This window comes from Pleurodeles waltl, chromosome 3_1 (assembly GCF_031143425.1).
Source record: "Pleurodeles waltl isolate 20211129_DDA chromosome 3_1, aPleWal1.hap1.20221129, whole genome shotgun sequence".
Taxonomy (NCBI): domain Eukaryota; kingdom Metazoa; phylum Chordata; class Amphibia; order Caudata; family Salamandridae; genus Pleurodeles; species Pleurodeles waltl.
The window spans coordinates 1753688725-1753711969 of record NC_090440.1 but is presented as its reverse complement, the minus strand read 5'-3'; the positions used below and the strand labels follow the sequence as shown (position 1 = coordinate 1753711969).

The 23245-nt window shown below is 41.6% G+C and overlaps 1 protein-coding gene across 4 annotated transcripts in view; it reads left to right on the top strand.

The window, feature by feature from the left end:
- Positions 1-23245, top strand: part of ADARB1 (adenosine deaminase RNA specific B1) — a 770933-nt gene that overhangs the window by 670399 nt on the left and 77289 nt on the right. For all 4 annotated transcript variants that reach the window (XM_069225700.1, XM_069225699.1, XM_069225701.1 and 1 more), the window contains one exon: positions 9846-10014. In XM_069225700.1, the coding sequence (XP_069081801.1) occupies positions 9846-10014 (169 nt within the window). The remainder of the gene's footprint in view (positions 1-9845; positions 10015-23245) is intronic.

Here is a 23245-nt window from a genome sequence, read left to right as displayed (position 1 = left end):
CACCAAACTCACAAAGTCTATACACACAAGTACAAATGATCCATGGCAACCCAAAGACAACAGTATAACCCGCAGTATAAAATACTCACTTGGAATATAAGGGGCATGGCATCTCCGCGTAAGCGGCAACAGATACACGCATACCTTAGGAGACATCAAATACATTTCGCCATGTTACAAGAGACACATCTGGCTAAGCCCTCTTTGGAGTATACAAAAGTTAAATGGAAAGGACAATTATATGGCACCACCTTTTCAACATATGCTAGGGGAGTGGCGATTTGGATAGCCCCTGGGGTCCCCTATGTTACGTCCCGCGTACAATGTGACCCAGGTGGCCGATATGTCCTTTTGGAGGGTGCCCTAGATGGGGATCCCATGGCATTAGCATCAATATATACTCCCAATTCAAATCAATGGGAATTTCTACGGACACTTAACAGTAGTAAACTCAATGATCCGGAGATGGATACCATTTGGGGCGGTGACTTTAATTGCGTATTAGACATTCACAGAGACCGCTCTACCCCTCCGTTGGATAATACCCTAGCTAAACGTGCTTCACTCGAACTTGCTGAGTGGGCCTCCAATAATAGGCTAAGTGAAATTTGGAGAACTGGCCACCCCACACACCGCGAATACTCTTTCTACTCCCCAGTGCATAAATTATGCACTAGAATAGATATGATATTCGCATCAAAAGACATCATTCCAAAGATAATCACATCAGGCTACCTGGCTCGCACAATATCTGATCATAATCCGCTTCAAGCTACCCTGAGAATGGGTCGCACACATACGTGCATTCCCACATGGCGTTTACAACCAGATGCCCTCATAGATCCTCCTTATCATGCTGAACTAGCTAAATGCCTATCGGATTATTTTGCATTAAATAAAAACACAGCAACAGCGCGCGCCACGGAATGGGACGCTCATAAAGTGGTTATACGCGGCCACTGCCTTGCAGCCTCATTAGGGGTCAAAAGAATGCTTAACAGGGAACTACTAGAGATAGAATCTAAAATGCGCAAGGTAGAGACCGAAGCCACCACTAGCGTGACCTCGCTTGAAACACTAAACTCGCTAAAATCTGACTACAAAGAAGCTGATGCCAGACTCAGCAGACATGACTATAGACATTTTAAAGCCCGGCAGCATGCTGAAGGTGACAGATCGGGCAAACTACTAGCATGGTTGGTCCGACAACCATTACAGTCCTCACCTATAGGCGCGATAAGAACACACACAGGGGAAGTGATTAACACTCAAGCCGGAATCAATAAGTCCTTTCATACATATTATTGCTCCCTATATCAGCCCACTAACCCTCCAAATGAACAACAACTTTCTGAACTCCTCTCATTGATTCCCCAAAATAGGAATATCATTGATAGCGCTGCCACATTGGATGGTCCCATCACTAGCGAAGAACTACGCACAGCTCTCTCTCAAATGGCACGTGGTAAAACCCCTGGCTCAGACGGACTACCAATGGAATATTATAGCTCATTATCCGCTCATCTCCTACAGCCTTTGATCGAGGTATTTAATGAGGCACGAAATAGAAAGCAGTTGCCAGATTCCATGCGCGAAGCATTGATAGTGGTGCTACCAAAACCAGGACGCGACCCACTTGATGTCAAATCCTATAGACCACTCTCCCTGTTAAATACTGACTGTAAACTCCTGGGGAAAATCCTAGCAAATAGGCTACTCCCTTATTTATCAGACTTAATCCATCATGATCAATCTGGATTTGTACCAGGGAGGAACACTTTTCTAAACATAAGACGCCTAATACGTATATTACACAATGCCACAGAAACTGAGGCAGTGGCTGTGGCATTGGACATAGAGAAGGCGTTCGACACGCTCGGATGGGAATATCTCTTCCGCACACTGAAGGCGTTCGGCTTTCAAACCGGTTTCATCAACTGGATTGCCACGCTATACGCAAAACCAACAGCCCGCGTTAAAACGGGCCAAATGATATCAGAGGCGTTCCCCATCGGAAGAGGCACTAGACAAGGATGCCCTCTATCCCCTTTATTATTTGCAATAGCTATGGAGCCATTGGCAATTAAACTCCGCAGCTGGGCAAGCAGATGGGGCATCCGAGAATCCAACATATACCATATTATTTCCTTATACGCGGATGATGCTTTAATATATTTGCGGAACTATACCTCCTCCCTCACAGAAGTTATACAAATCCTGGATAACTTTGCTTTATCCTCTGGCCTATGCGTTAATTGGGCGAAATCATGTATTTTCCCGCTTACCCGTATACCCACTGAGAAGCAAACGTTATTACCACTACACCAACTGACATGGGCATACCAGACCTTTAAATATCTGGGGATTCAGGTCTACCACTCCATGACAGACCTACGCGAGGGCAATTTCGATAGGCTGCTACGCTCAACTCGGGGATCTATGGCATTTTGGAGCTCCCTCCCACTATCACCCATGGGCCGAACGGCCATAGCTAAAATGTTAATATTACCTAGATTTTTATATTATTTCATGGCGCTCCCATTGTCCCTACCACGTTCATTCTTTCATAAACTACATTCCCTGCTAACAGATTTGCTGTGGGGCAGGGACAGACGGAGAGTAGCCCTAGCCATTACACAATATCCACAGGAGGAAGGTGGACTCGGCATGCCGAACTTTGAGTTATACTATGCAGCAGCCCAACTCCAATGGATAACCACATGGCTTAATGAACCACCCACCCCAGAATGTACAGCGATAATGTCTTGTGTGGCACCACAAACGATATTGACATCACTTATGTCCAAACCTCCTTACCCATCTAACAGAAATCCCCTGGTAGAAACAGCCAGATACTGCTGGCGGAGATATGTTCAGGGCAAAACCCCAACTCCCCCTTACTCGCCTGCAATACCTTTGGCTCAGTTACCAGGCGTCCAAGCTCTCTCCCAGCACCATGATATACGGGTAACCAAGACATTGAACACGGGGGACCTGTACTCGTGCTCTAAAGCAAGCACTTTTGCAGAACTCGTTTCTGCCGGTATCATGCAACCTGGGGCCTTCTTAACATTTAATGCCATTAACAAACTTCTACAAAACTTTTGGGGGCGCAACCTAAATGAACCCGACGAATCCCCTCTACTCACCTCATTACTCACTAAAGGAAATATAAAGGGCAGCATTACTAAATTATATAAAATACTCCTTACAGATACCTGTACTGCTCTGACCCAAGTTAAAAGCCGCTGGGATGGGGTCCTCCCCACACCAGTCGACCAGAAGTCCTGGAAAGCTGCCCTTACCACGATTAAAACTGTATCCCGTAACGTTAGACTAAGATATACCCAATTCAATTATATTCATCAAGCATATCTATCTCCGTCCCGTATCAACAAAATATACCCAAACTCTAAACCAGAATGCCCTAGATGTGCAACCCCTGCAGCAAATTTCTACCATATGGTTTGGGAATGCCGCGCAATACATACTGGCTGGTGCCGCATCACCGAGACGGTTGCAGATATAATAGAAAACACGCTTCCTCCCACACCAGAATCCTGCTTGCTGGGCATACGTCGCCGGGGCAAGAATGAAAAACATACTCACAAGTTTATAGATCTTGCGTTTGTAATATACAAACGATTGATCGCTACACACTGGAAGGCCCCTAATGCCCCACCCTATCACGCTTGGCTTGCAGCCTTACACTGCTCCACACTAGCGGAGGCCCACACTCTAAAACAGCTGCAACTCAGAGGCCAGATACAAGAGGGTGCCGAACACTGGGACCACTTTGTAGTACAAATAGAGTCTAGAGATGATAAATACCCCCCTTGAAATACGTGACATGAACATAACAGCCTGTAAGTAAATACTAAGCAATCACGAAAAAAAAAAAAAAAAAAAAAAACATATCACACCTGACGTAGTACCTTAACTAACCTCGCCATATCAGCCCGAAAATGTACAGTTGGATAACAAGCGCAACTTCACCCAGACATAAACACACAAATTGACAGAAGAGGCCGATGCCCTGTTACCCCTGCCCTCGCCCCAATACAAACCATATAACATGCAAACAAGCACTAACATACCTCATGCCTATATAGCTGAATGTTACCGTAGTCACTTAGAATACTATTAAATATACTTAAGTAAAACTATAGATATGCCTACTGCTATTGTTCTAAATTGTTTCAAGTTAAGTTGTATGTCAGTACATTAAAAATGTAACCGTACTGTATGGGAATTACAAGTACGTGCAGTGGCACATGACAAGGGAAAAATGTTTATTCTCTTACTAATTCGAGTGACATGTACGGTTATTCGTGTGATGTGTTTAATAAACAGATTTAAAAAAAAAAAATCTGTAATCTTCATTATTTAGGCATAGACCTCTATGTCATAGTCCTTACTTTGTGAGAGGTCACTTGCAGCCTTTAATCTGATCTGGCAGTGACATTAGAACTAAACCTATTAGGGAAATCTTCCACTCAGACAGTTGACAAGCCTGCCCTTAAAGTAGACTGTTGCCAGAACATCAGGTTAGCTTCGCACAAAATCTGAATATTGTAAGCAAGGGCAGAATACTACAGTATAATTATATAGACCATGGACACTTAGTTGTCCATTCATATCAGTAGTAGTTGGTTCTGCATGTAGGTGCAAAAACCAGGGCTCTATAGTGGGAAATACCTGATCTCACCAATTAGACAACTAAGTTACATAATTAGACTTACGAAGCCCTTGTGCTTTTTTGGTACCTAGAGTTGCTTGTGAGCTTTCGTGGGGTTGTTTGAGTTAGAAAGTAGATTGCATTGTATGTATCCTCCTCTTTTACCTGCTGCCACAATCATGCTGTAGGGCTTGGGAAGCAAAGGCCTGACATACTTATGTCTGACTCTAACTCCTTGTCCCAGCTAACTGGCAGAGGAAGTAAGGATCATGGCCTCTGGTTGAGAACTGGGAACCTCAGTCACCAGATGACTGCTTATGCCATAATCGCAGAGTCATTCGATATTACACAAGTGGTTGCTGCTATGTGCCCCTGCAGTAACAATTTTGTCCTACTATCTTGGTTGATCGACAAGCACTGTTGCCTTCACCTTTGCATTTGTTTTGCCATTAAAAAAACAGGCAGTAATCGTCAACAAATTCCCATCCTAGATGCTAGCATTGTTGATGATTAGTGGCATTGGGAAAGATTCAGTAAGCAATAACTTGAAATACAAATACTGATGGCCCACACACAAATGCTGCAGGTGATGTGTTAATTGAAATATGTAGATTTGTATTGTTAACGTCTGTAGAGGTTAAAAAAAAAGTCCCCTCGCAGAATGAGCGACACATAGATTTGTAATCAGCATTGTCAAAATGCAGGGAATTCTTCTGTGGAATGAAGAGCCTCCCTTTGCATGTGAATACATTTCTGTTTTATGTACATGTACATACATAAACCTATTTTTTATAAATAATCCTTTTCACAATACAAGCCAAATTGTTTTTTGAGAATCTTTTAATTTTATTAAACATCAGGTAAATGTATTTTTTTATTAAACAGCTGGTAAAGGTATTTTCTGTATGCATTTCAGTTAATTCCCTTCTCCAGACAAATACAAGTTTAAGATGCTAAAATATTTGAAAGTTATTAGCATAATGTGAGAAATGGTGGCTTGTCATTAAGTTTTAATTTTTTTATTTGTATTTCTTTTTAACAGATATGAGAATCCGAATTTGGCTCTGTTGGTGAAACAAAAAATCACTTTCTTTGTAGTTTAGTTAAGAATTAACTTTGGATCAGACATGACATCATAAAACAGTTTTTGGTCATGCATGTCACACAGATGCCTGGTGTAGCAATCTGTCATATATATTGGATATGCCTGGGTGGTACTTAACAATAAATACTAGGTTGCACAGGCAATGATCTCCTTGTCTTCGGAACAGTTTTTGATAAATTGCATTCTGTCACTTCCAAGTTTTTTGACGTAACTCACCTCCTGCAGACTGTCCATGGACAGACCCAGTAGTGCATCTTGTGCTTAGTCTCTTGACAGCAGGAGCATATGCAAATAGCACTAAAGCATTGAGGTGAATATTTAATTTTGAAGAGATTCATCAACTTCAAATGAATAACCTGTTCATTTTGTCTGCACAGACTGCCTTGCTGAACTTTACTTTGACTATCTGGAGAAGTACCAAAGATAGCCCTACAGTTCGATGCTTCTAGGTTGGCCAACCACCAGCAAAGCTCAACTAGGAGCCCTCACCTAAGGAGATGTGGCCTGATTAAGCTAGGTCCATATGGAGGTGACCGACTAGCATTTAGACTTTGATAGTACAACATACCAGAAAGACTGCAGTTTAGTTGGACTCCTCAGAGTAAAGGAGCAGAAGAGAAAGGATGTCTTCAGCTTGTACATAATCAAAGCAGTCTTGGGAGGGTCTTTCACTGTCTTAGAGGATTGTTCCTGCATGACAAGTGCAATCTTTGTGGGGAGTTTTAGAGTGAAAAGGGAAGAGCAGAAAATCCCTGGATGGCTGTTGTTTAAGGGGAGTGCATGTGAGTTTCCAGAAATTGATGAGTAAGACAAAATTAGGTCCAGATGATAGCACAAGATGCATTGGCACAGGAGAAGGATGTCATCCAGGTAACTAATTGGACACATGTCTTGAAATTTCAGGTCATCTGCTGCATTCAAAGAATTTTGATAACGGAGGACAGGTCAAAGTTAGGCTGTGATATGGTGATATCTAGTCTTGCCAGTAGAACTTTACAAATAGTTTGTGACCTTTGAAGAAGGGATTGTAAAAGTACTCATGCTTCATCTGTAACCTAACCATCTAGTTACTCAGAAGAAGAGTATGCCTTAAAAAATTTGACTCTTCGGACTTGGTTTATTGATAGACAGAAGAGTGGTTGAGAGCACAATTTATAAATGACCCTTTTCTGTCATCCTCACCGATAGAAGAAATCCTACAAACATATCCTGGAAGGGAGTAGTACAATAGCTCCTTTTCTAACCCTTTCTGAGATGTCCTGTCTATGAAGGCACTCTTTTTGAGAGTGGAGGAATTAGGCTTAGGCTGTTTGGATTGGCCGGGCTGGGCCTAGAAGTCTAAACGGTACTCACAGGTTTGAAGTGAAGGATTATTGCTTGGGAAGGAAACGGATGATGTGCCATCTGAGCTCATTGACAAGTGTAGGGTTAATCCTTAAGAGGCATGCCTCGAATGGTTGTTGGCAGAGCTCAGTGCATGAGGAACTATAAAGGATAGACTGCTAAATGGGAATACGTTTTGCGTTGCATGGAAGGTAAAAGAGTAGTTCCAGAGTCTGCAGAATGAGCCACAATGCAGTTCGCCTCAATGAAGGCTGGACTAGCACATTTTTTGATTGCCAGCTGGGGGAAAAACATAGGATCTACAAAACACCTGCCACATTGGAAACTAAGCATTGTCCAAGATAAGTCAAAACATATTTAACAGCAGTTTTATAAATTCATTGCTGAACTGCAAGCCATTAGTGTTCTTGGTAAAACTCACTGTGAAGAAGCATAGGCCTGCAGAGATAGCAAATATTCACCAAGGAAAGCCATGGTACCCTGAGTTCACCCTTGGCATCGGTCAGCTTGATTCCTCGGAAAAGGCATTAGTTGTTTCAACTGTGTTCAGGGACAGGATATATATATATATATATATATATATGTATATATATATATATATATATATATATATATTATTTTTTTTCAGTAAAAAAACAAAGGTTACAGAGACATTAAGTTAGGTTGACATGTTACCCACACAAAATCTTAACAATTCAGCAGTAATACTTATATTAAGAAACTAGAACTCGTGGCCTAAAGTGACTTAACGGCACAAGCTAATTTCTTCAAAGAAGTGTAACTGTAAGTTTAACTATAACTGCAGAATTTATATGGTTTTTGTGTTGGTGAAACATCAACTTAACTGTAACGTCCCTGTAACCTTTGTTTTTTTCGTGAATTACTATTTTGTTTTTAAAAGTAAAGTAGTATATAATTACCATACAGTAAAACAACCACCTGTCCTGTGGCCAGCCCCCCTGCGTACATCCAGCCCCACTCTGTGCACGGCCTTTGCCCGTGCTCAGCAGATTTATGGTGTGTGAGTGGGTGTTTTTGTTTTTTCCATCGGGCTTCGGAGCCGTGGTTCAATCGTGGATTTATACTCGGGGGTGGGGGTTGGTCGGGGGTTGCGCTGTGTGTCGGAGTAGCTCCGCAGATCCACGGATCAGCTAAAAATCTAATTGAACAATGTTTTGCCTATGAGGGGTCCCTCCAAGACCCCTCTGTGTGTTGTCGGGTTAGGATGTTTCTATCCTGACCCCTTTCTGTTTATTTTTATTTGTTTTCTCCCCAGGGGCACAGCCTAGAAACAAACTGGAGACCGCAACTTTCCTTTCAGGTTGTGGCCAGCTAATGAGGGCTTTGCTTTTCTCCCAGATCCCCAGGGGATACCCATGGATCTGCATCCCTAGATATCCATATTTGTTCTTTTAATAACTCTGAAAATACTGAGCAGATTTACACCAAATTACATCAAGGGCTCTTTCTAGAACAAGACCTTTCTACAGAATTTGATGTAATTCCGTTGAGCAGTTTGTGCACAGTATTGCAACTTTGGATTGGTAATATATCATCCAAGTCAACTGGGAATGAATAAAAGCAACCCCTGGCACGTGTTTTGCTATCATTATAGGTCTTCAGAGAGGTTTAGGTTTGTCACAAGGGACCACCCAGTATAAGTCAAAATACTACCCCTAGAGCAGCTGAAAACAAAGCAGGTACTGTATTTATCTAAACAGATATTTGTGGAAATTCAATTGAAAAAATCATGTTATAATCCTATATATTTCAATTGATGAGACAGAGACCAATACAAGTATTATTGTATCCACCTTGTTTAGGTTTAAAAAATGTTTCAGTCTTAACTAAGATACAGCTTTTATTCCCTTTTAATTTTGATATAAACAAACTATATTTCGTTTGACCATAAGTTTCATTTCATACACCATGTGTATGAACAGTTCAGGATGCTGTATCGATCTTATTCTGTTATGATATATACAACACTTGCTCTAAAACTACCTGATTCGTACATAAAATACAAATAATGGGGAGTAATTTAAAACTATTCACTTTCTTCTAAAGTTCTCAGAATCCATTATTTGTAGTCTGCAACAATGATAATGATCTATTAGAGTAAAGAAAAATATTTAGTCATCATCTCAAGGCTTTTGTCTCGTTCCTAAATTTATATTTGAAAAACCAAGAGTATGCAATCTTATTGGGAGGAACTTCCCTTCCCACATTAGAAGCAAATTCTGCTGCTCAATTTAACTAATTCACAGTCTCCTGAACTCGTGGGGAAAGTGAAAAATGATTTCTGGTAAAAGACCAATAGTATACAGTGTAATGGGGAGAGAGTCCCTAGCTGTGTTTAAGGTGAAATTGTCTCTTTATATTGGAAACTAGTTCGTCACAATTGTTTACCTTTGTATTATACTTGCAGTATAACAATCCTCCACCCTGTTGGCCTAATAGTGCCCAACCACCATCTTTATATTCCTTACTATCTGTTCTTTTGCATATTTGTTTTTCAACGTCCACTTTGGTTTGGGTTAATTGCTGGTTACCTACCTTTAAAAAATACCAGCCTCACTGTGGCATTCTATAACAAAAAACAAGTTTACAAAGTTTTAAGCTAAATGTTATGAATCCTCTAAAAGAACAAACAACTTTAGTTTTCCGTCAATATCCTTGTTGTTTTGTAGTGAACGTCTGAAATTTGTGCCCCCACAGATTTGGGAGACCGACATCCAAACCGCAAGGCAAGAGGACAGCTGCGCACAAAAATAGAATCTGGAGAGGGAACCATTCCTGTCCGTTCCAGTAACACCATTCAAACATGGGATGGAGTATTGCAAGGAGAGAGGCTGCTCACTATGTCCTGCAGTGACAAAATAGCAAGGTAACATGCATAAATTGCATTTGTTTGAACAGTGTACTTTGCAGTGTGCAATCTTCACTAACCTAGGTTTGAGTTTTGATGTAAGCATCGTTTAAGAGAGGGAAGTCACTGGAGCTTATCCTTGCACGGGGCCAGATTTGCCTTCATTCTCTCACTGTGGGGTGTGAGGTGCTACCACCACGTCCTAGAACCCACCAGGTATATATGGTATCCCACAGAACACGAGTACAGAAGCTAGGTGCATGAATGCTAAAAACCCTCTGGCAAGAGCAGTACTGAGAGCTGGGAATGAAGATATTTGGATGAAAAAAGGGACATAGGGAGGCAAGCCTGGACCAGGAGGATCAAGTTGAGAGTGAGGTTGGCAGGGAGAGGTGGAGAGGTAGGATGAGGTGGGTGATGAGGGGATTGTAGGCTGTGTGGCCTAGCAGGGTGGCATAATATTTATGTTTTAGGTTAAAGTCTAGGGTTGTGATCAACCATACATACGGGTTAAAAGTAAACTGAGAGAAGAGTGGGTTGGCAGTAGGGCTGAGTTCTCGATGGGTAACATCCACTTAGATCCACCATGTGAACAAAATCTATTTCAAATGAGTAAAGTGGGCAGTTTTAGAACCAGGAATTGTATTTACTTTCTGTAGGTGAGGCTCTGCCAGGAAGTGAAACTTTCTTCCAGTACATCATATTCCCTAACAGTGAGCTGAACACACTACATGTGAGTGAGTCTTGCTCCTATGAGAAGCATTTCCTGTGAGTGACAAATTCTCCAAGTGAGTGGGAATAACAACCTGTGGGAGAAAAGCTCTGCTTCTGTGTGAACCTCAATACCAGCCAGTGTGTCTTTTTGTCGAAGAGCTTAGTTGCTCCCTGTTAATTTACCTTTCTCTCAGAGAGCCAGAGAGACTCACTTCCTTCAAGTGAAACTACTAATCTCACTCAGTATGTGAAACTTGCTTCCGGTGATACTCGATCTCATTTCAGAGACATTCTCTCAGGAAGAGTGTGTTGGGAGAATAAGCTGCGAAAGTGGAAAAGTGGGTAGATTGAGATGAGGGAGTTGGGCATCTATGATTATGGAAAGAAAGGTTGATATGTGTGGGGTGGGGAAGGTTTTCACTCCGAAATTCAGGTGCAGTAGAATGTAACCCTAGGGTGAGGAACATGACGACAGAAACTGAAAGGTTTACAGACTGAGTGCCCTGAGAGTTGGTTTTGCAATGCTGCCAATTATGGGATTTGGATAACCTCGTGCTCTCATTAAGAGGTTCAGTACCTGTGAGCAAACCTCTCTGTTCTCTCAGCCATTTGCTCCATATGGCAACATGGTTGACTGTTTTTAATGGTTTCAAAATTGAAAAGGAAATGTAAGACGTCTTGTTGTTTTGAAGTGAGCGGTCACGGAGCCTTTGACAGGGTGCATAGGAATAAATTTAGCTCAGCTTCTGCGTTTAAGGAGCTGTATATCTGCATTGTGTGCAGGTGATCAGTCCTTTCGTACCGTAGTTCTCACTTGCAAGTCACGACAAGGCTTTGACTTTCCCACATGATATTTTTGTTGTATTACTTTCTTAATGTAACTAAGTATGTTTTCTGAATTTAACCAAGGTACGCAATCCACATTTGGAATGGAATACTCACTTGTTTGCTTATAGTCAGTGATCTTTGAGCCTCAATCTCCTGTTGCTCTAATGCTTAGAAACACTGCATACAATATTTTATTTATTAGTTCAGATCTGTACTTAGCGAAAATGTAGCCTGAAGAGTACTTTACAGTAAATGAAAAGATGATAATTAACAGAAGAACAAAGTGGCAACAACATCAACATTCATTTTCTGTGGAGGAAAAATAGTTTCATCAGGTGGATTTTGAAGAAGGAGGTTCTCCTGAGCTTTTCTGAAGACAGAAGGTTTTAGTTAGTTGGATGTCTAGGGCAGTCTTTTTTTTAACGTATGCAAAACATTCACTTGCAACTGTGAGTTTTTCATATAGATTTTGAGGCAAAGCAAATCCACTGTCAATCAAGGCGGAGTCAGTGGGCATAGAGGAAGATCAGTATAAAGGGATGGCATCTTTTTACATTAGATCGAACTAAATGCTAAAAGGAGGAATTTTACTGTCAGTGCAAGTTCATGTCACCAGCTAGATAAGTGTTTCTGCAATCAAAGTGTCACAAAGCTTGTGATTGAACCTCATTGTTGAAGTCTCTTGCAGAAATGAGTGTTCTGGCTTTTGTCAACATGTGTGGTGGAGTTTGTGGAGATTTTTTGAGTGTCTAGTTGAAGGAAGAGCCTGAAACAAATCCTAGTGAATAGCAGATGAACCCATTTAGGGGGCGATTAAGAATATCTTTATTGTAGATTATTTGTTGTAGCATGGAAAAAATGGAAGGACATTTTTTCTGATTGCACAAAAGAAAACATTAAAATCATTCCGATCTAGATAATCGCATAGTCTAATGGTGATGCAAACTGACAAATTAGCTTTTCAGACTTGAGTTGCAAAGGAATTCTGAATGAGGTTGAAGAGACCTCTAGTAATATTTCCTGCTTTCCTTTAAGGTTAAATTTTTTTAGGAATAGAACCAAGATCATACAGGCATGGCTGAGAGGCAGATATTTTTCACATATTACTGTTAAGCTGTGTGGGTGGGTCAGTGGAAAAATAATCCATCATGTCCTCTATTTAGTGTAGTGTCAGGCCTGGTTAGCGCGCTATGGTTGCTGTCCTCCCCTAATCACAAGATGTGCGGAAAAGAGTGGCAGTTAGCTGTATGTAGCCTTTCCAGTCATCATCTTTGTTCAGAAAAGCTGTGACAAACCACCAGGAATTGCTACTCAAGTGATGGTAGTGGGGCCCTGGTTTTAGGTGGGGGAGTTAGAGAGTGTGGGGCACACAGGGATCTTAGGGGGGTGGGGGGCGTACACGCAGGGGCCAGCTTTGGTTAGAAAAGCGCAAAGGCAAAAAGCAAATGGACATGCACGGGCAAGGTAAGCTAAACATGACCTTAGAAAGAATAGCTAGTAAAAGTCATCAGATGATCCTCCAGGGACAGATTAGTCAATGGAAAGTCGGAAACAAGATGATGAGGCTTAAATTGAGGATATGCTCTGAAAATGTATGTGGTCTTAAACCTAAAAAAAGAAGGAAGGTGGCAGTAGGCCTAAAATCGCTACAGCCAGATATTGTCTGCATTCAAGAGACTCGTATCCCTCGAGGAAGGCAGGACGCACTGAGAGAGCTGGGGCCGACAATTCTGCCTGTACACAGCCAACTGTGACAGTCATGGCTAGAAGCTCTATAGTTACTCTGAGTCGTGACCTCGCTGATAGAGGGGGGCGTTTGGTCATTTCAGAGTGTACGTTGGGGGGGGGTAAACTCACTTTAGCTACCAATTATGGGTCAAACTTTGATGAGGCTTAAACCCTTGAGGCTCCAAATTTGGAGTTAGCTGCATGGCTGCATCCTTTGTAATTTGTGGGGACCTCAATATTCATCTCAAGGTCAATAAGGACCTAATCAGCATGGATAGTTATCAAGGCCGAAAACCCATGTGTATGGCGCATTAAAGAGGTTGATAAACGACTGTGCCCTTGTTGATGTTTGGGAAAAACTTAAAGCCCCGGATCCTGGCTATACCTATCACTCCTTTCCCCATAACAAACTGGTTTGCCTTGATTATTTCTTTATTACGAGATAGAACTCTTTCCCAGAATCCTATTGGATCATATTCCTCTAATACTGGTGGTACCGGTAACTATTCTCTCTAGTCCCCATCGAACATGGACATTTGATAGAAAGTTATTGGCCAATCCCTTCTATTTAGACCACATGCACATTTGGTTAAAGCAATTCTTAGAGATTAACAGAGCCACTGCCTCACTAGGGTTTATGTGGGATGCTTTAAAGGCAGGGATTAGAGGAGAGACGCTGAATATCGGGTTACACCTGCAGAAGACAAAGAAGGCGGAAATGATGACCTTCCTTCAACAGCTTAGGCAGGCAGAGTGTAAACTGGTTTACTGCATTAGTAAAGGGGAAGAGACTGCCACAGCTCAGGATGCGGTTTCTATATTGAAAGCTTAAGGATAATTGACACTTTAGCAAGGTATTAGCAGCTAAATATCAGAAGCTCAGAACTGAACGCTATGAATATGGGTAATCTACTGGAAAAATTCTGTCGAAACGGATGCGGCAAACTGTGGCACACAGGTATATAGTGGCTGTCAACGATCCCCAGGGACATGTGTGGGAAAAACCAGAGGAGATTTTTAAAAGTTAGGGATTTTTGGATAAGCTTCATTCCAGCACACATGAACAAGGAGATGCGGTGGAATATCTACGGGGGTTAAAACCAGTCAGGCTTAGTCAGGAGGAGCAAAATATATTAGAAACCCCAATTTCACTAGTAGAAATATATGAAGCTATGTGCTCCCTGTCCATGAGCGAAGGCCCAGGGTCCGATGCTCTCCCTTTGGAGTTTTATAAGGCATTTTTTCAAGAACTGAAGTCTGATATGCTGAAGGCGGATATGTTACTAACGTCTCTAAAGGCCCAGCTTAGCCAGCCTTCTTTATCCTGCGAAGCAGCCACTATAGTGGTCTTTAAGAAAAAGGATAAGCCTTCATGTTCTCGGAGTTCGTACAGGCCAATATTATTGCTGAATTGTGCTGAGAAAATATACGCTCAGATCGTAGCCAATAGGCTGGAAAAAGGTCATTCCTTTATTAGTCCACAGGAGGCAACACAGCTTCATCCCAGGCAGAGGCACAATTCATCATATCTGAAGGGTTGTCTCTCTGTTTGATATGGTGGAAGTACATCAAACACCATGTGGCTTGATATTGTTGGATGCAGAGAAGCCTTTCGACCGTGTCTCTTGGGTGTTTTAATGGGAGACCTGGAGGTGGAAGGAGTTTGGGGATGGTTTCTTGGCAGCCATTGAAGCCATCTACAAATCCCCCAAGGCTCGGATTCGGCTAGAAGGGGCAGAATCAGACAAATTTTTATCTCTAGCAGCACTCGCCAGGGCTGTGCTTGCTCGCTCCTGCTGTTTGCATTATTTATCGATCCTTTTTTTTTTTAGCAAACTGGTATCAGCCCTGTCGTCCATCATGGAGAGAGTTACAAGATTCTTGCTTATCCTGATGACGTGGCTGTGATAACAACTGACCCAGATAGAGCCGTTAATGAAATTGAGAGGATGGCTAAACTGTTTGGCTTATATTCGGGCTATAAATTAAATAGGGATAATACCTTGGTTATTTGCTTAGGTCAGGTTAACATGGCTGACGAGTGGGTTGTATCAGAACCCACCTGGTTAGGTATTAGAGTTTCGGCCTCAGTTGATCAGTTGGTAGAATTAAACATGGTCCCTCTGTTGGGTAAAATAAAAAATGATCTAGAGAGAATACATCACTTAAAGTTTTCCCTTCTGGGGCGCTGTAATATATTAAAAATTAATGTACTCCCCAGAATTCTATATTTATTTTGATCTACCCCCCTAGAGTTTCCCAGGAACAGGTTGGCCAAGTTAGAGGCAATTGGCAGTAATTTTCTGTGGGGGTTTGCCAAACCCAGAAGGGCTCTGAGATTCATGACCCTACCAAGATACCCAGGGGGGTGGATGGGTGGTTCCTCAGTTCACGCTGTATTATTATGCATGTTTTCTCAAGCACATGATTATATTGATAACCGGGTATACAAAGGGGTGCAGCTACGCAGAGTCCCCTTCAATTTATGAAATGATTCTGGGCTCAGAGGCCAATGGGTGGTTTGCAAGATGCATAGAACCCAGTTATTTAAAAAAACACGCTTTAAGGTCTTGGAGGAGCATATTTGATTTGTGGGCAGTTAAAACATCGGTTTTTGATCTACAGGTTTAATTTTACACTCCACTCTCTGCTCGAAAATTCCCCCCCTCGGTTTTTCACCTCCCAGTCCTGGATATCTGGAGACGGCATGGGATCAGCAGGCTCGGTGACCTATACTATAATTCCCTGCCTAAATCTTTTACTGAGCTACAAATCCAGTATAATCTGCCCTAGAACATTTTTTTTCAGTTTTTTCAGTTTTTGCAAATACGAGATTTTCTCCTCTGTTGGAAAAATGATCTCCCCTCTATGGATAAAATCTCTATAATAGAGGGTATGAGGTGGGGGACAGGATAGGGGTACTCTATAGTTTACTCAGGGATACTCTGTTGGGGTGATCTTTCTCTTCTGAATCAAGAGTGGGAGGAGCGGCTTGGGCAGGAATGGCTGGAGGAATCATTAGAATTGGCTGAAAAGATTGTCTTCACGGCTAGTCTAAAGTCCCAGCATTACAAGACTCTATTTAATCTGTATTATACACCTGCCAAAACTTTTAAATGGTGGGTTCTGACGGGAAGAGCACCCGCTGTGAGGGAGCAGATGCTGAAATTTTACATGTTTTTTGCCTGCCCCAAACCGAAGCCACTGTTTGTGGCAGTGGAACAGTTCTTAGTACAATTATCGAGGGACAGCTTTGTCTCTCACCCACATTAGTACTCCTAGGGGTAACGGACTCGGTGGAGAATGAGGTGGTAAAAAAATGAACGATATTTCTTATTTATGTCAATGGCTGTACTCTGTTTATCGCTTACAATTGTTTAAAACCGCAGCTCCTGACACTGGAAAACTGGAGGGCGAGACTGTTAGCCATACGTGATATAGAGGTGAACCTATATAACCTTGAGGGTCATAGGAAACATCGTTTGGGGGAACGAATCTGGTTATCTCTGACCAGATGGTCAAAAGAACGCTTCAAATGAGCCAGGGTGATCAGTAGCCTTATTGTTGGTTTATGTTGTTCTTTTGTCTTCCCCATTCGGTCCAGTAAGCTCTATGAAGTAGATTGATATTGAATTTCTGTTTGGTTCTCTTTCTTGGTGTTGTCAATGATGTAGTGTTGTTTTTTCAAAAATGTAATATTGTCTTGCCCAAAAAAAAACAGCCCAGTGTATTAATGACAGAAAGATCTGCCTATCCAGATGTTTGAAGTAAGCAAAGGAGAGAAGCACTACCTGTTAACTCTGTTCATAATGTAAACACATCATGTAGGAATCTGCGTTCAGTGTTTGTGACACGAGCTAGATGTAGTTTTACATCTACACCAAGCAGATGAAACGTTCTTGGTGTCCGTAACACCAAATATTCCAAAGGCACTTCTGAATGCCGTGTAAATGTTTTGCCAAACTAACCAATACATATGAATGAAAATAAATCAAATGTTGTGGGATGATCTGAATAAAGAAAGCAGCAAAAGTATTTTTACAGCATAAGCTTCTGAAAAGGTCTAAAGGTGTGTGTCTATTTTGAAATAACATTGAATGCAACTCTTGGAAAAGCTAAAGTGGCTTTGGAAGAAATGCACAGGTGTTAATAAAGACATGACTGTCGTGAGGAGCCATGTGAATGAATTCTTTCAGGAATAGCAGTGTAATCTTTCAGTTCAAAATTAAAATCTATATTGGTTAAAGTTTCTGTAAGCGTACTTAGATAATATATATTATATATTATGTGGGATAAAGACAAGAAACTAAGCCCTAATTTTGCTTTGGAATGATAGGTCACATCACAACAGAATGTTGACAGCTACTGAGTGGAATTAATTGATAAAACACTTAAGCCAAGACTCTTGTGAACACCTGAAAAAATGTGATAATGAAATTGGATTTACCATTAAAAAAAATAATCCCAAAATAAGGTTATTGCCAACAACGATTACACACTCGGCCAATAAAATGTACGCAGAAAGAGTGCATAGAAAAATATGGTTAAAAGACATGACGAGTTTAGGTTTACCCCATGTCCCTTTTCTTTAAGGAGACTGGTAATCCATGCCAGTTTCTAAAAGCAGTAATCTATAAGGTACGAAATTGTTTGCTCGGACTCCCTTCTTTCCCTTGAAGAAAAAGTTCAGAGTTGGAAACAAGAAGCTTCGAAATTCTCAGTGTAAGGTATTAAGTGTTTATATCCATAGTAGTCAGTCCCCAGGAAAAAATAACATTCTGTTCAGACACCCAGAGACGAGGCAATGTAAAGTTAAGTAATGCTGTTCTGCCTCCTGGTAGGTTATTGTGAAGGTTCTTCAAAGGCCATTTATATCTTTTTGCAAAAAGCAATAAAAGTCAGGAAGGGATCTCCAAGCCTTTGATAGAGAGAATGCGCAAAAGGATGAAGAATCTGGATGGGAAAAGAGAGCACTGCGGTAAGACCAAGAGCAGTACACTTTGGCTTGAAAAGGATTACATGCTTTTACTAATAAAAGAGGAGCGTCCCACCTCCTTTCTGCCTTTAAATCCATGATGTTCCCTCTCATCCTCTACCCTTTTTCTCATTATCCTGCACTATGGGGCAGATATATTAAGGTTACATTCACAAAAAGCGTTTGCAGATTGTGTACAGACTTTTTGCAAATGCAGTCTGATCCATATACAAATGTAGAGGTAGGTCGGTTAACGAAATGCTGAGCTGCAGGGGATCGCAGAATGACCTGCCTAATTAATATTCCCTAGGCAGGTTTCAATTTGTGACACCCTTTGATTGTCCACAATCAGAAAGATGGTGGCCTGCAAGGGACAGTCGACTACGTTCCGTGTGATTGCTTTCCTGAACGAAAAACGTTGCTTTATTTTAATGTAGCCCGACTATTGAAAGGACCAGGACTGCTTTATTTAAAAAAAAAAAACAGCTTGGAAAAAGTCAATGAGAGCAGACAGTGGCCCACTCCTTCTCAAACTGCCACTGCTATCCCATATGGAAAAGGGATCCAGTGAGGGCCCACTTCCCCTTTGCAAGTCAGTTACCATCAAAACTTGGAAGTCAGTAACCTATTAATGCATAGTATACCGATTCATAGTTTTGAAGCAACGCCTTAAACACAAGCACATTCCAAATGTATGTATCTATTTCTAAACCCATAGAGATTCAGAAAAACAAAAATTCTGACTGCTAAATGGGGTTAGTGGATTATTAAAAGGGTTTTAGCGTTCACAAAGTCTTTGATTTACTGAATTGGAGGGTTTGCGAACACTTGAACCCTTGGTACATATGGCTCTGTCTTTTAAGCACAGTTTTTACTTTCATGAGCTCTCTTTTATCTATTCTCTGGGGAAACAAGCCGTAGTGCTATATCCAAATAAAATGTTAACTTGAAACTTAAAGGAAGAGTATGTTTTTTTTAAATGAGAAAAATGAGCAGCCCACAAAAGTGACCAAAGATGCGTGTTATCCACATACTGGCGCATTGTAGTGTATGAATGAAAAACAGAGTTTCCAATAATTCACAGTGTTCGTTGCAAAGCACAGAATGTCAAAAGTAATCTTTTGGGACTCCGCAATGACGAGAATGAACATCGGATCTGCAGGTCACTACCTTCACAAACTGTTCTGTCACTGAGAAAAGAGGAGAGCAAAGCTGTACCTTTCACTTTGCAACCCATCTTACTGCAGAGTATAATACGGACCAATGATTCCCAGTAGGTATCAAAAGCCACTGACAGATAACACTAACAGATAATCCCTGCCATTTTCAAGTACCTGTAGAATGTCATCCATCTATTGATGTAATACTAAATGAAGCTTTCCCTACCTGTGGTTGGTGAGGCCTTTGTTGAATACCTTTATTGAGCAGACGTAGGGAAGAAGAGCCAGTGCCATATTGAGTTCTCAAACCAGGCTGGTCATTTTTAGTTTGTCAGCTAGACACTTCATGCACTGTCTGTTGAAAGACATATTGTGCCTTATCAAAAACATGCAGGGGCTTAGCACCCACCCATTTACAACCATTGATTGGCTTTCCTGTCCCTCATTTGTCTGCTTCTTCTTTGTGTCCCAACTGGTCAATTTTGTATTTGTCCCTCCAATGCAACGTTGCCTCTTTACTCTATCTTATGATTGCCTGGCATCTCTGCTCCACTGCTTGCTTTTCAAGCACTACTTTTTTCTTTTCGGTTGAGCAGGATATGAGAATGCATGTTTTTTCAAGCTGCCTTCGTCACATACTTCTTAGTCTTAGTCCCTGTTGCCTGTGTGTTTCTCCCCACCCCATCCCTGTTACCTTCACTTGTCTGCTTCCCTGGGCCCTTTGTGTTGTTTCCTCTGCCAGCACCCTTTTTTTCCCTGCCCGTTGTTGCTTCCCACTACCCACACCCCTAGTGTTGCTTTCACCCAACCCCCTTGTTAACTCAATCCCCCTTGTTGCTTCCACATACCTCACCCACTCGCCGTTCCTTCTGTGTCCTGTGTTGCTTCCACTCTCGCTGCTTGTGCTGCCCCACCCGCTTTAAAAAAAATAAAAAGAAACACATTTTGTGATTTAAAAAAAAAAAAAACGTTTAACAATGCAACCCGGATCAGTAACTAAAAAGAAAAAAAAACATCTGTATCATTTTGTACGTGCACGCTTAGTATGCACGCCTACAAAATGACCTGAGCAGGCTTGTCAAAGTTTTTTTTTTGTTTTTTTGTTTTTTAAACGTTGGGTGTGATGCATGTGCATGCTGGCTAAAAACCATTGGCAAAGCCAATACGACCCTAAGGCAAGGCCCTTTGGCTTTGTGAATGCTTGTTTAACGTGCATCATTGAGATTGTATCTCTCTGTATTAATTGTAAGCCTTTCTGTTCGAGTTCCAATATTTATTGCTCATTTAGCAGTAGCATTGTATTGTCTGTGAAACTGTTTTATTAACATGTGTTGTGCCCTTAAGATATTTTTCCTTGTGATTCAAGCTGATAATCTGATCACAGCATACTTTAAAACGTTGATTGCGTTAAGCAACAGCAGGAGAATAAAGAAATTATTGGTGTTGGTGACTTCTTGTTACCGTCCTAGCATTCTGAAGAAGGTGATGATGATTACTGCATCTCTGATATCATTATTTGACTAAAAGTTGGCAGTTTAAATTCGGAGTTTTGAAGTAAATCTTAAATTTTTTAGATACATGCATATAACATGAACTTGAAAATGTAAGAAATAACAGAAAAATGAACAGATTTGAAAAACAGAATCTCAGTGTGCCTTACATCGAGCTGCCAGACATTTAACCCCTTCGCTGCCAGGCCTTTTCCCCCTCCTGTGCCGAGCCTTTTTTTGGCTATTTGGAGCAGTTCGCTCTTAGGCCCTCATAACTTTTTGTTCACATAAGCTACCCACGCCAAATTTGCGTCCTTTTTTTCCAACATCCTAGGGATTCTAGAGGTACCCAGACTTTGTGTGTTCCCCAGAAGGAGGCCAAGAAATTAGCCAAAAAACAGTGAAAATTTCGTTTTTTTTTTAAAAATGGGAAAAATGGGCTGCAGAAGAAGGCTTGTGGTTTTTTCCCTGAAAAGGGCATCAACAAAGGGTTTGCGGTGATAAAATCACCAGCTTCCCAGCTTTCAGGAACAGGCAGACTTGAATCAGAAAACCCAATTATTCAACACAATTTTGGCATTTTACTGGGACATACCCCATTTTTACGATTTTTTGTGCTTTCAGCCTCCTTCCAGTCAGTGACAGAAATGGGCATGAAACCAACGCTGGATCCCAGAAACCGCAACATTTTTGAAAAGTAGACAAAAATCTGAATTCAGCAAGGGGTAATTTGTGTAGATCCTACAAGGGTTTCCTACACAAAATAACAACTGAAAAAGAAAAATATTGAAATTGAGGTGAAAAAAACATCAATTTTTCTCTACGTTTTACTCTGTAACTTTTTCCAGCAATGTCAGATTTTCGAAAGCAATATACCGTTACGTCTGCTGGACTCTTCTGGTTGCGGGGATATATAGGGCTTATAGGTTCATAAAGAACTCCAGGTACCCAGAGCCAATAAATGACCTGCACCCTGCAGTGGGTTTTCAATCTATGCCTGGTATACAGCAATTCATTTGCTGAAATATAAAGAGTAAAAAATAGCTATCAAGAAAACCTTTGTATTTCCAAAATGGGCACAAGATAAGGTGTTGAGAAGCAGTGGTTATTTGCACATCTCTGAATTCCGGGGTGCCCATACTAGCATGTGAATTACAGGGCATTTCTCAAATAGATGTCTTTTTTACACACTGTCTTACATTTGGAAGGAAAAAATGTAGAGAAAGACAAGGGGCAATAACACTTGTTTTGCTATTCTATGTTCCCCCAAGTCTCCCGATAAAAATGATACCTCACTTGTGTGGGTAGGCCTAGCGCCCGCGACATGATATGCCCCAAAACACAACGTGGACACATCACAGAAAACAGAGCTGTTTTTAGCAAAGTGCCTACCTGTAGATTTTGGCCTCTAGCTCAGCCGCCACCTAGGGAAACCTACCAAATCTGTGCATTTCTGAAAACTAGAGACCTAGGGGAATCCAAGATGGGGTGACTTGTGTGGCTCGGACCAGGTTCTGTTACCCAGAATCCTTTGCAAACCTCAAAATTTGGCTAAAAAAACACATGTTCCTCACATTTCTGTGGCAGAAAGTTCTGGAATCTGAGAGTAGCCACGAATTTCCTTCCACCCAGCGTTCCCCCACGTCTCCCGATAAAAATGATACCTCACTTGTGTGGGTAGGCCTAGCGCCCGTGACAGGAAATGCCCCAAAGCGCAACGTGGACACATCCAAATTTTTGAAGGAAAACAGAGGTGTTTTTTGCAAAGTGCCTACCTGTAGATTTTGGCTTTTAGCTCAGCCGCCACCTAGGGAAACCTACCAAACCTGTGCATTTCTGAAAACTAGAGACCTAGGGGAATCCAAGATGGGGTGACTTGTGTGGCTCGGACCAGGTTCTGTTACCCAGAATCCTTTGCAAACCTCAAAATTTGGCTAAAAAAACACATGTTCCTAACATTTCTGTGGCAGAAAGTTCTGGAATCTGAGAGGAGCCACAAATTTCCTTCCACCCAGCGTTCCCCCACGCCTCCCGATAAAAATGATACCTCACTTGTGTGGGTAGGCCTAGCGCCCGCGACAGGAAACGCCCCAAAGCGCAACGTAGACACAGCCAAATTTTTTGAAAGAAAACAGAGGTGTTTTTTGCAAAGTGCCTACCTGTAGATTTTGGCCTGTAGCTCAGCCGCCACTTAGGGAAACCTACCAAACCTGTGCATTTCTGAAAACTAGAGACCTAGGGGAATCCAAGATGGGGTGACTTGTGTGGCTCGGACCAGGTTCTGTTACCCAGAATCCTTTGCAAACCTCAAATTCTGTCTAAAAAAACACATTTTCCACACATTTCGGTGACAA